This window comes from Oculina patagonica, chromosome 4 (genome assembly GCF_052425735.1).
Source record: "Oculina patagonica isolate OP01 chromosome 4, crgOcupat, whole genome shotgun sequence".
NCBI lineage: Eukaryota > Metazoa > Cnidaria > Anthozoa > Scleractinia > Oculinidae > Oculina > Oculina patagonica.
This window is the reverse complement of record NC_135761.1, coordinates 4,507,146-4,520,390: the sequence shown is the minus strand read 5'-3', so window position 1 is coordinate 4,520,390 and position 13,245 is coordinate 4,507,146. Positions and strand designations below refer to the sequence as shown.

The 13,245-nt window shown below is 35.3% G+C and overlaps 2 protein-coding genes across 9 annotated transcripts in view; one reads left to right on the top strand and one right to left on the bottom strand.

Annotated features, from left to right (window-relative positions):
* LOC144651272 (cyclin-D1-binding protein 1 homolog) overlaps nucleotides 1-13,245 on the bottom strand; it is a 130,426-nt gene that overhangs the window by 22,417 nt on the left and 94,764 nt on the right. The gene's annotated exons all lie outside the window — the stretch shown is intronic.
* LOC144651229 (uncharacterized) overlaps nucleotides 9,933-13,245 on the top strand; it is a 56,202-nt gene continuing 52,889 nt past the window's right edge. For 2 of the 8 annotated variants that reach the window (XR_013570274.1, XM_078511148.1), the window contains exons 1-2: nucleotides 9,937-10,028; nucleotides 11,261-11,323. Coding sequence is in view for 6 of the 8 variants with exons in the window: in XM_078511148.1 (XP_078367274.1) it covers nucleotides 9,981-10,028; nucleotides 11,261-11,323 (111 nt within the window). In the remaining 2 variants the exon portion in view is untranslated. Of the gene's footprint in view, nucleotides 10,029-11,260; nucleotides 11,324-12,133; nucleotides 12,723-12,854 lie in introns of those variants that run through there. The other 6 variants (XM_078511149.1, XM_078511150.1, XM_078511147.1 and 3 more) reach the window with 6 other exon arrangements.

The following is a 13,245-nucleotide window of genomic DNA, read 5'->3' as shown; positions in this document are numbered from 1 at the left end:
TGAATGGAATTTTTTACGAGATCAGTAAAGCTATCGAATGAAAAGATGACTTGAAAATGAAAACTTCGAATAATTATAATTAAATACCAATTGAATTTTAGATGAGAAATTCCGGAAGTGACATCTGTGTTCAAAATAGGAATTTTTGTACAACTTAAAGTTCCGAAAAAAAAAGACCACATGTTTTGTAAAATCACAGACAAACATGATCAGGAAAACAAAACAGGCCAATGGGTTTTATTCACGAAAATACAACTTTCTTAAGAAAGAGTTTGTAAACAAGACAATGGAATCGAATTACATTTCACACGTAATTTGCATACATTTGAACTTGCAAAAAAGAAGTATCTCTGCCGAGACATAATAGCGAGACCTTACATTAATAATTATTGTATTCTGATCTGATTGTTATTTTTTATGCATTAACTATTTGAAAGTGGTTCTCATCGATGAAAACAAAACGGTTTTTCATTCACTGCTTGAAGTATTTATAGACGTGAAAACATTCGCTTAATCAAATTACATTCTGCACGAAATATTTTGTATCCATTTGTCCCGAAACTTTGAGGAAATTGAAATCTTTGTGGACAGTACTGCATAAAAGCAGTTCATAGAATTGAATAAAAAGATAAGAACCATATTGATAAAGGAAATTTTAAAACTTTATTTTGGCTCATTTTGACGAAAGTCAGGATTTTCAAAGACTGCCAGTAAACGGCTGTATCTTGTCTGTCTCTAACGATTTTGCTACGGTTTCGAACGAGCTAATTTTTCAACATGATATCATGGTAAAGTCGGTTCGTTCTGAATTTTTCAATACGGTATACAAGTTACAGGTCAATATACAGACCCTCTGTACAGTAAAAAAACGTTTTGGGAACAAACCATTGTGAACTTATTTTCTATGTTGATCAGTAAAAATCCTTAGTACGACATCGGGTTTGTTATCAAGTTCGTTAGTACGTTAATACTGCAAGGTGTATAACCTCAGAGAATTATTATCAAGTGTGTTTTGTTTTATTAGCGGTTTATACTCTAAGGTCTTGGTATGGGAGATCAAAATTAAGGTAAATTTCTGTTATTATCTGATTGCTTGGCACAGATTAGTACGATACTGAATTGGTTAGGAAATGTAAACAAACATTAAATTGAATGAGAGTAGAAAGGAAGGGACAGGTGGGGGTGAAAGGCTAAGGAGATGGAAAGGGAGGAAGAATTAAAATCCATGCTTGGTTATATCACGCAACCTTTGACTTCTGTTGTTTTCTCACAAGAACAAAACTTAAGGTGGGGTTCTACCTGAATTTGAATGGAACTTTAAGAGATTTAAAGAAGGGATTGAAGAAAAGAATGGAAACACCTCCAAACAGTTGACCCCCTCGCAAGAGCACTCCGGGTTGTCAGGAGACTGTTTGGTGTCCGTCCACCAATTTTTAACTTCAAATTCAAATTTTAAAATCACATTAAATCTCCAATATTTCTTATTTGTCTAAATTTTACTAATCCTTTGAGAAAAACTATCGCCTCCCAGACATCCCCCAAAATCGTCCAAAAATTAACAAAATACTGCAAAACAAATATATATGGGATAAGTAAAGCTTTTTTGGATTCCTTGAAACGCGGCTGAAATGGTTTTCAGTGTTTTCCAGCCCTTATACTTTGGGTCTTTACTACTATTCTTCACCAGTTGCTATTACAGTAATGGTATGAAACAAATACCTAATCATTGGTCAATAAGTTGTGATCATTTTCTTGACAATTAAGTAGTTACCTGATTAGGAGTTGACATCAAAATACTGAAATGCAGGTCAATATACAGACCTGATTAGGAGTTGGCTGGAAAATACTGAAATGCGTCAGCCACCTAAAGCGTTGGAAAAATTGGTCTTCAGGTAAAAACCCCGCCTTTATTAAGTATTGCGAAAAGGCTGCACTTTGCTAAGTGTTACAAATTTATATTTTCTAGACGTCTAGTTCAATCGTTTATTTGTATTGTGCGAAATATATTTTTATAAATTGAGACCATTATGTCATTAAGTAATAATGCAATCTTGAAAACATTCCAGATTTTCATTATTAAATAGAAACACGAAAAATTCAAATTTGGGAAAACAAGCCTGTCAAAATGACGTTGCAATGGTTACAAGTTACTGGCACAATAACTAATCCTACCAAATTATTGCGAGATAAATTTTAGATAAACGCGCAAAGTTTGGCAGCGTTTGGTTGAATCTTGAAAAAGTTATAAGCGTCCAAAGTCAGCGCGGGCCTCAAAAGCCCCCCCCCCCCCCCCCCCCCCCCGGCCTGAATAGGTTTAAGTGACTGTTTTTCCAGTGATTTTTACTGTACTGTACCCTGCCTTTCAAGTCAAAACAGATAGCTAATTATTAAGCGCCCGATTTTAAGCTTCTCAAGCTTCTCAAACTTCTTGTTTATTTATGAACTGCGGCACCGGAAGTATTAACCGATCCTACAAAATAATAATCGACGGATAGTGGACATTATTCCAAATTAAAATAAACATTGAAATTTTGGGACTCTATCTTTTCGTCTAGCTCTTATTGTCAAAAGATAATCTGAACGCGAAAATCGAATGTTGCCAGCAAACTTTCCAGAACATAAAAGGCATTGACTGAAATTAATCCATATGCAAAACGAAACATATACAAAACGCCCATAGCAAAAACATCAATTATCTCCCTCAAATAAAACTTAGAAAAACTGCAGCTTGGGAACTCTGCCCCTTATATGAGCTTAATTCATTTTTATATACCCCGCACAGTACTTCTATTCAGCTGTCATTAAAACGAAACGAAACATATGCTTAGCTCTATTCAGCTGTCATTAAAACGAAACGAAACATATGCTTAGCTCTATTCAGCTTTCATTAAAACGAAACGAAACATATGCTCAGAGCGAGATACCGCAATTTAATACACAATAAATAGTTCCCTCAATGCTGTCTATGCCATGTATGATATAACTTAGAAGTGAGACTGATACTTTTGGTACAAGCCTAGAATTTCAAAGAAGAGGAGTTTATTTTTCTCGTCTGACAGACAGAAATAAAAACAGGACGACAAATTAACAGAGTCTAGAAAGTTGAACATCCCGCGGCGCACAGTTTACCATAAGAAAGCTACTCACTTATTCAAATTTATTTGAAACAGTGCCGAAAGTGCGTTCTTTACCTCTGCTAACTAATTTGACAATCGCATCAGACAGCTAACCGTTGGTATTAAAACTGGCTTCCAATTTAACAACATTTTTATGATATACAGCAGCTGGCGACTAACTTAATACAAGATAAGACTGCCATACCATATGAAATAAAGACCATCTTTCGTCTCTTTCAGGTACTTATATAAATAAAGGATATTGATATATTAAAGTGAGTCATTTTGCCATTATCCAAATGCAAAAACATAGGAAAAAATACCAAAAATTACATTTTTACAAACAATGTCAGTTTATTAACTTTCTTTATATACTCATGCATGCTGTATATGTTCTGTTTCTTGCTTTTCATCACACAGGCGCCTACTATATAATTGTATATATAAAAGAAAAGCAAAGGAAAGTCAGACCACGAAAAGGTGAGTGTAAAGTAAGTAAATAAGTAAGTAATTTCTTTTTTCACGTTACACCCAAGAGCTTACAATAAAACTCGTTTGAACGTGCACATGATGAAATAAGAGACGAAAAATGCGACAAAGGTTATTTTAACATGTTTAAATATCGTCGACTTTCAAGTTCTGCAAACAAATGATCAGAGGTAAAATTTAAAGATTTGAAGATGCACATGAGAACGATGTCAATTATTAAAACAAAGCGAAGGGACTAGTTGTTCGAATATTTCACAAATCGCATCATCGAGTTTAAGAATTCCAAGGTTCTTCCCATACGCCAAGTTATCGCTAAAATGCTAATTTATGGCTAGTACGATATTCGCAAACATAAGGGTTATAGGTCTCCCCTAACGTTGGACAAACTCTCAAATGTTTGCAAATAGTTAAGCCTCGAAAGCTTGTGCTTGTTCCGCAACGTTTATCTGAAATGCGAGTCACACTCGAATAAAATTCTTGTGTAACAGTTATTCTTCTCTCCCTTATTTTAATGAAAGGTGCGTGCACGCAAAAGCCCTTTTGCAAAAAAAGTTACACGCGCGCGACATTTACAGTGTTTCGGCACGCGCTCGATTTCTCATTCGCTTTGTATCGCTTGACAACATCAAGGCAGACGAAGGTTTTTTTTTATCCATTTGATGCTCGCTTAAATCTTTTAGTTTTGCTCGCTGAATAGGCTTATAATGTGTTATTTCCTTGAAACATTACGAGAGAGAAAGATGATTATTTTTAAACGATTTTCTTTTTCGCACTGAATCCCACAATTTTCCTCCTCAAGGCTTAAAAACGTTGCAAAATGCATGAAAAAGCGACAACTTTTATTCGATTTATTTTCGGGGCTCAATTTATTAAATGTTCATCGTCGTCGCACATGTATATAAAGCGATTATTACGTTAGAAAACGTCGCTAGCGAAATGCGACAGTATTTTTATGGATTTGCTTTTCATTATTCTTACTCAAAGCTGGTTTCAGTTTTCTCCTCAAATAGACTTTTCGAGGAATATTTTCGCTGAACAACATTGCGGCAAAAAAAAAATAGTTTTGATCGATCAGTTGTTTTTCAATCTATATATCTGCTTGATCAAGCAGATTTATCAACTTATTCTTCAGTCAAAGCATTAAGCGGGCCGCCGGTTTGTAACCCACATAAAAAATGTGTTTTACGGACTTTCCTCTATTTTGAATATCACTACCGATATATTTTAGATCGACGAATCTAATTGAGTAACAAACTGCAAGATGCTTGCAATGATCTGAACATATTACACGTGCTAGACACCGACGTACGAAAACACACTCGAACGAAGGGTCTAGCAAGGAACTAATTTCAGCTAAAATCAACTCAGACCTTTGTCAAAGAAAATGTAGAAGCCGAGAGAAGCGATTATTTGAAGTCGATCTATTTTCCACACACTTTTTTTGTTTTCCTCCTAAACAGACTTTTAAAGCTCTCATATGAGTTTGACTGACTTTCAAATGCTTGCTAAATAGTCAAGGCTACCATGTCTGATGTGCTATCTCCATGCATGGTTGCCCAAAATGTGGAAGTCTTGCTTGGATAAATTGAAAAACATGTGCTGTTTTCATGTCGTTCTGAAATACGCCTGCATGAAAAGTGGCATCAGAGTCAGTTCTCTTTTCAATTTGTTTTGTTGCGCTTATAAAACGTCGCAACATAGAAAAGCGATAATTTTTGCTCAATTTGTTTCGGCGCTCTATTCTTTAAGTTGTCCTCACCGGCCAGATATTTTAACTACGTTCGAAAACGTCACGAAGAGGTATGCGACACTATTTTTATGGATTTGCTTTTTACTCACTTGCTTCAGTTATCTTATTCGAATGGACTTTTCAACGATAGTTTTCGCCTGGCAACATCGCGACAAAAAAAAGATTGAGTTAGTTTTCATCGATTTGTTTTTTAATCTATACTTTTAGATTTTCTCCTCGATCGAGCAGATTTATCAACCTATTATTTTGCCACAAAAAAATCCATTATTTTTATCGACATAGTTTCCACTCGATTCTTTCAGTTGTCCTCCTCGCGTGGGTTAATTGTAACAACATCAGTTTCTCGAGTACGAGTACTTATTACTAACTTACGGTAAAATCTTGTACAAAATGGGATGAACTTAAACCAATCATCTGCAGACAAAAAGTAAAAACTAAAAACATTTACTTATATGTAGGGCCGTAACAAGACATTTGCCATAGACTAGGCAAGATCTTGCTAAAGGGTTTTAGGGGGGAAAGCCCACAAAAAATGTTTGACTGAATCTAGAAGCTCTGAAACTCTTTCTTCAAACTTTTTATAAGACATTTCTTGAGAAATATAAATCTTGTTGAACTGGGGATTATTTTCCCAACAAATCATATATTTTTTTTAATTTTGGGTAAAAAATCTAGACGAGGCAAGTGCCTCGTCTTGCCTCTTGCTAGTTACAGCGCTGATAAACCGAATAAATTGCGTTATTGAACATCGTTTTAGGTTGTTGGAGTTAATGTACCGGTATGTATCTATTGGTTCTAGACCAGTGGTAATTAATAGCTGGTAAAGCTGCAAACAGTTACTTGTAATAACAATTTGAAATCTTCGCCGGAAACAACTAAGGTCGGTGGATATATTTAATACGACAAACAAAAGAAAATAAGGAATCATAACCAAAAGGATGATGTCTTAAGTCAACTCGACGCCATGATAATTTTTTAAACACCTGTCATGAGTAGTACTCGCGTGCAACATTTGAGCGGTTGGTAAAAAGGGATTTGGATAAAAAGAAGTGTAACAAGTAATTGTTAACTGCTTCATTACCCTTGTTTATTAAAATAATGTCCAGAAGTGCTGCGTTGAACCTTATCCTCGTGGGCAAACAAGAAAAAACAAAATATTTATTACAATGATTACTATTCCATCTCCGGCGAAATTTCCGTTTTCGAAAATACGTTGGCTGTCAGTGTCGAGACGGGCGGAATCGTTTTATAAATTTTAAGTTACGCTACTTAAACTCTGCTTCGATGGAACACCAATATGGCGGATAAGTCGGTTGCCATAACGATGGAGAAATCTGGTCACGTGAGTGAAAACGCTCTATTCCGGCCTAACAAGGATGTCATTCTACAGGAAGAGTTGAGCACAAGCCGGAGAACAACATGCAGTTAAAAGACATGCCTTGTATGCATGGAAATCGAAATTTATTTTAGTCTTTTGTCTATATTACTACTCTACCAAAATTAGATTTCAATCAACATAAATGTGCTTATTTATTTATGAACTGTGGCACCGGATGTATTAACCGATCCTACAAAATAAATAAGTAATCGACGGATAGTGGACATTATTCCAAATTAAAATAAACATTGAAATTCTGGAACTCTATCTTTTCGTCTAGCTCTTATTGTCAAAAGATAATCTGAACGCGAAAATCGAATGTTGCCAGCAAACTTTCCAGAACATCAAAGGCATTGACTGAAATTAATCCATATGCAAAACGGAACATATACAAAGCGCCCAAAGAAAAACCATCAATTATCGCTTTCAATAAAAATTAAAAAACTGCAGCATGGGAACTCTGCCCCTTATATGAGCTTAATTCATTTTTATATCCTGCACAGTACTTCTATTCAGGTGTCATTAAAACGAAACGAAACATGCTCAGAGCATGGTAAGATACCGCAATTCAATACACGATAAATAGTTCCCTCAATGCAGTCTATGCCCTCTGTGATACAGCTTAGAAGTGAGATTGATACTTTTGGAACAAGCCTAGAATTTCAAAGAAGAGGAGTTTATTTTTCTCGTCTGACAGACAGAAATAAAAACAGGACGACAAATTAACAGAGTCTAGAAAGTTGACATCCCGCGGCGCACAGTTTACCATAAGAAAGCTACTCACTTATTCAAATTTATTTAAAACAGTGCCGAAAGTGCGTCCTTTACCTCTGCTAACTAATTAGACAATCGCATCAGACAGCTAACCATTGTTATTAAAACTGTTATTAAAACTGGCTTCCAATTTAACAACATTTTTATGATATATATGATATACAGCAGCTGGCGAATAACTTAATACAAGATAAGACTGCCATACCATCTGAAATAAAGACCATCTTTCAGGTACTTATACACTATAAAAGAAAAGCAAAGGAAAGCCAGACCACAGAAAGGTGAGTGTTTAGTAAGTAGATAAGTAAGTAATTTCTTTTTTCACGTAACACCCAAGAGCTTACCATTAAACTCGTTTGAACGTGCACATGATGAAATAAGAAACGAAAAATGCGACAAAGTTTATTTAAATATCGTCGACTTTCAAGTTATGAAAACATATGATCAGAGGTAAAATTTAAGAATTAAAAGTTGCACATGAGTACGATGACAAACATAAGGGTTAAAGATCTCGCCTTCGTTGGACAAACTCTCAAATGTTTGCAAATAGTAAAGCCTCGAAAGCTCTTGTGCTATTTCAACGTTTATCTGAAATGCGAGTCACACTCGAATAAAATTCTTGTGTATCAGTTATTCTCCTCTCCCTTATTTTAATGTAAGGTGCGTGCACGCAAAAGCCCTTTTGCCAAAAAGTTACACGCGCGCGACATTTACAGGGATTTATCAACTTATTCTTCAGTCAAAGCATTGAGCGGGTCGCCGGTTTGTAACCAACATAAAAAAGTGTTTCAAGGTCTTTCCTCTATTGTGAATATCACTGCTCATATATTTTAGATCGACGAATCTAATTGAGTAACAAACTGCAAGATGCTTGCAATGATCTGAACACTTTTTACGTGCTAGACACCGACGTACGAAAACACACTCGAACGAAGGGTCTAGCAAGGAACTAATTTCAGCTAAAATCAACTCAGACCTTTCTCTAAGAAAATGTAGTAGCCGAGAGAAGCGATTATTTGAAGTCGATCTATTTTTCACACACTTTTTTTTGTTTTCCTCCTAAACAGACATTTATAACTCTCTTATAATTTCGACTGACTTTCAAATGCTTGCTAAATAGTCAAGGCTACCATGTCTGATGTGCTATCTCCATGCATGGTTGCCCAAAATGTGGAAGTCTTGGTTGGATAAAAAACATGTGCTGTCTTCATGTCGTTATGAAATACGCCTGCATGAAAATGTGGAAGTCTTGCTTGGATAAATTAAAAAACATGTGCTGTTTTCATGTCGTTCTGAAATACGCCTGCATGAAAAGTGGCATCAGAGTCAGTTCTCTTTTCAATTTGTTTTGCTGCGCTTATGAAACGTCGCAACATAGAAAAGCGATAATTTTTGCTCAATTTGTTTCGGCGCTCTTTTCTTTAAGTTGTCCTCGGAAACATTTGTCGGCATTGAAACTGGAACAAATTCAGCAAGCTAAATAAAGAACCAAGAAAATTTTCCAGAGCCGGGAACCATCTAGCAGAAGACGCCTTCAACAAATATGTTGGCTGTCTGTTGAGACAGGCAGAATCGTTTTATAATTTTTAAGTTATTTGAGATGGCTGCTTGATAAAAAAAATATTTTCAATCTTAATTTTTTATTCATTTGTATCGGCTAAAAATTTTCCGAGGGAAAAAAAAGAGTCAGTTTATTTCGTTTATTGTTATAAATTCCTTTATTCCTTTTCCTCCACAAGCAGTTTTTCTAACGGATTCGGTGTTTTTGTTTCAAAAAAATTACTACAGAGGAAGGCTAAAACATTTTTCCGCTTGCTCCAAAAAGGGGGAAAAATACATGTTGGAGTTTATGTATGTATCTATTGGTTCCAGATCAGCGGTCATATATAACTGGTTCAGCTACAAACTTATTTTTAATAACAGTTTTAAATCTTCAAAACAACTAAGGTCGGTGGATATATTTAATACGACAAACAAAAGAAAATAAGGAATCATAACCAAAAGGATGATGTCTTAAGTCAACTCGACGCAATGATATTTTTTTAAACACCTGTCATGAGTAGTACTCGCGTGCAACATTTGAGCGGTTGGTAAAAAGTGATTTGGATAAAAAGAAGTGTCAAGTAATTGTTAACTGTTTTATTATCCTTGTTTATTAAAATAATGTCCAGAAGTACTGCGTTGAACCAGGAGCACTGGTTGAACCTTATCCTCGTAAGCAAAAAGGAAAAACGAAATCTATCTAGCTATTTCTCTAGCTATCATGATTATTATTATTTTATGATTCCTTCTCTAAAATTTTCATTAGCGTACGTTATTGCAAAATCCATCTTCATATTCAATTATTACTAGCTGCCAACTGGGTCACGATCCCGCGAATTTTCATTGTTCTGTAACCATGGCTATATAGTACGTCAGTGAAAGAGTGAATATTTTATACAAGATCATTTATTTTTCAGGTGATTTACGTCAAATGGAGGTCACGAAGAACGTGGGCCAAGTTTTCCCTTTAAAGAAGATGGTAAGATAGTTCTTTTGAGATAATTTTTGTTTACTTCTTTTAAACTTTTAGCACGGATTTGCATTTAATCTTAATAAATTCAACTAGTAAAAAAGAAACGGTTGACTTTCTATATAGGAATTGTGAAAACTAATTAATTTCGAAAATACGAGGTATGTCTTCTGTGAATACAGGTGGAAGAATAAAATAGACACAAAAACTGTTGGCTGTGTGAGAAATGAATGAAGCTTGAATCGATTTGTTAAACAGTACTTCCAGTTGCTAATGCCCGCTTGTTTGTAAATAAAGGTGTCCGTTTTGAATATATCCTATTTTGCTGAATATTTCAGTATTTGGGGACATAAATAAACGGTCAACAGGCTGGATCGTCAGGTTGTTTACATCAAAAACAAAAGAAAGTCAAAAAGATATGACAGTTTCTACGTTTTCTCTAATTGGAAAAAACTGGATGTTAAACGATACGACTTGTCATCAGGGATAGAGTAACATATGAATGAAGATAATTTTCCGTCATTTTATTTGGTTGTTTTCTTTTGTTTAGTTGGTCCACACTAGCAAGGTAACGACAAAATAACATAACGGCAAGGTTACCCAAATGCGAACGTTCGTTTCGAGCAGACTTTTCCCGTACTTGTTTTGCTTGGAAAACTCGCGCTACGGAGAAAGACGATTTATTGCTTGAATACATCGCAACAAATTACTTTTGATCGATATGCGTTTCGTTCATTCTCAGTTTTATTTTTCTCACCCAGAATAAACTTTTCAACTTAGTTATTTCCCTTAGTTTTCCTACACAAACAGTTTTTCCAACAGATTGTTTTTGCTTGAAAACAATACGATAGAGAAAGACTGAATTGCTTAAAAAATCGATTTGTTTGTCGCTTGCTCTAGAAGGGGTGAAAAATAGTTCTTTCAAGGGATAAAAGAAAATGCAATAAAAATGATGTAGTGGTGCATTTTTCAGGTTTACATGTCGTCAATACATTTTTTCAAACACTTCCTAGAGAAGCATTCGGCGAGATGCGGTCAAAATATTTCAGTCAGGATTTAACGCGTCTTCGTTTATACCTCCGTTTATAACTAAAATTGTCTCGACACCTATTGAATATTTCATATCACTGAGGATTGAACCTGGTTAACGAAATATCAACCCTTTCCTTTAACTCCCTGTCTATTTTGTGACGATGAATGAAAGAGTGAATATATCTTACATAACACAATTCTTGCTTCAGGTGACATACGCAAAAAGAAGGCCGCGACGAAGAACGAAGTTCAGGTTTTTCCAACTAAAGAAGGTAAGAGAATTACTTTCTTCCATTGAGCTTTTTATCAGGAATCTGCATTAATCTTAAACAGAAATTCAATAAGTTAAGAAAATAAACGAGAGACTTACTTTAACGCGGCCGTGTAAGTCAATATATTTACAGCGTATGTATTCCGCAAATTTTAAGAAAAAAGTAAACACCAAAACATTCCGAAAAAAATGAAGATCACCCGTAATTAATTCGATCAATCGCTAACACACTAAGTTACGAGACTTCGTATTTTAACTGACGAAACACCGCAACATAATCAAAGTGATAAGAATTAATTAATGGTTAAATTTGTTGTTTTACTCAGCTTGAGAGAGAAAATATTTTGACTATTTTGGATCTATTTATTTCCTCCCAATTCGACCATCAATTTTTTGATGGTCAAGTGAAACTTTTCGTTTTTAATGAGGCTCAATTGGAGTTTGATGGGTTTTTTCCTCTAACTTCGTTCATTTTTCTTTCTCAGATGCACTTGAGTAAGAAAAAAGTTATTCTACCGATATCTATTTTCGACTACTTTGAGTTTTAAAAATAAATTTTCTGAATAAAGCCGGTCTTTCAATGCAGTCTGACTCAGTCGGCTGCGATCATTTGTTAAGCGCGTCAATGTCCCTCTGAAAAGTCGTTGAATAGGACTTAATCGGTAGAAAATATTTTTTCTGATCTTCATCCTCCACTCGATTGTTTTTTTTTTCCTCCTAGATCTAACATTTAAGTTAATTGATTCGTTTAAAACGTCAAGAGAAAGAAAAGCAATTATTTTCATTAGTTTTCCTTTGCGAATAGCCTTTGAAACTTAATATTTCGCTTGAAAACATTGCGAAAGTAAAAGGGGATTAGTCTTAGGACTACATCGTTTTGCTCTGGAAGAGTGTGGATGCTTGACCCGCGAATTGGGCAATAAGTTCTCCTGCGAGCCTCGCGACTTAAAATATCTGGGACAAGAAGCGCGGGGAAAAATTACCACGCGTGGCAGCCGCGTCTCGTACGGTTTGTCTTCCAATTTTTGGCTGATTCTTCCATCAGTTTTTCTCAAGTAATTATTTTGCCTGATAAGATCACGACCAAGAAAGACTGGATTATTTTTGCTGGATGTGTTTTGCGCTTATTTCTCTTAGTTTTTAGTAGGGAATGGAAGTTTTATCTCGTTATTTCCACATGTACAGAGTAAGACGGATATGTTTCTCGCTCAATTCTGCTAGTTTTCTTGTCGAAAACGTCGTTTCTGTCGCTTGACAACACTGCGACAAAGAAAGATTGGATTTTTTATCGTTTTTCGGTTTACTAAATTTAGCTGGATTTCTTATATATAGTCTGCGAACACAGCCGCCTCTCGCCGCTTCTGGCAGATGCATGCATTCGAAGAAGGTGTCTCGAACCAGTTTTTTTTTTTTTCCGGACCATACCTAACATGTTCAATTGGCCGTCTAGCAGTCTTCCCTGGCTCGGATCGATATGAAATCACACCAGGTATTGGTCTTAGATTGAAGTCTGATCTAACATATTTTTTTAGGGTAATCGATATTCCCATGGCGAAGATAAACAGAAAACTTCGAATTTAATAAAACCTTAGCCTGCTAATACAGCCTCAGTGTACTGCAAATAAAATCTACACGAAGAAAAATTCTGTATATCTGATTTTTAATAAATTGCAAAAATATTTCAAACCGTACTTTTTGCATAATGATAATAAATATAGACCGAGACACAAACACTACGTTAATGAAATTACTTTACAATAACGCCAAAATGGGTATTTAACTTATCTTTCGGCGCCGTGAAACGTTAATTGTTTCTTAATTTTCGATTCTTTATCGCGATTTCGAGAATCGGATTTTCGAAGCAAACGTACGCCGTGTAAACAATTACAGATAACATCAAAAATCAATCTAAACTTCAGTCAG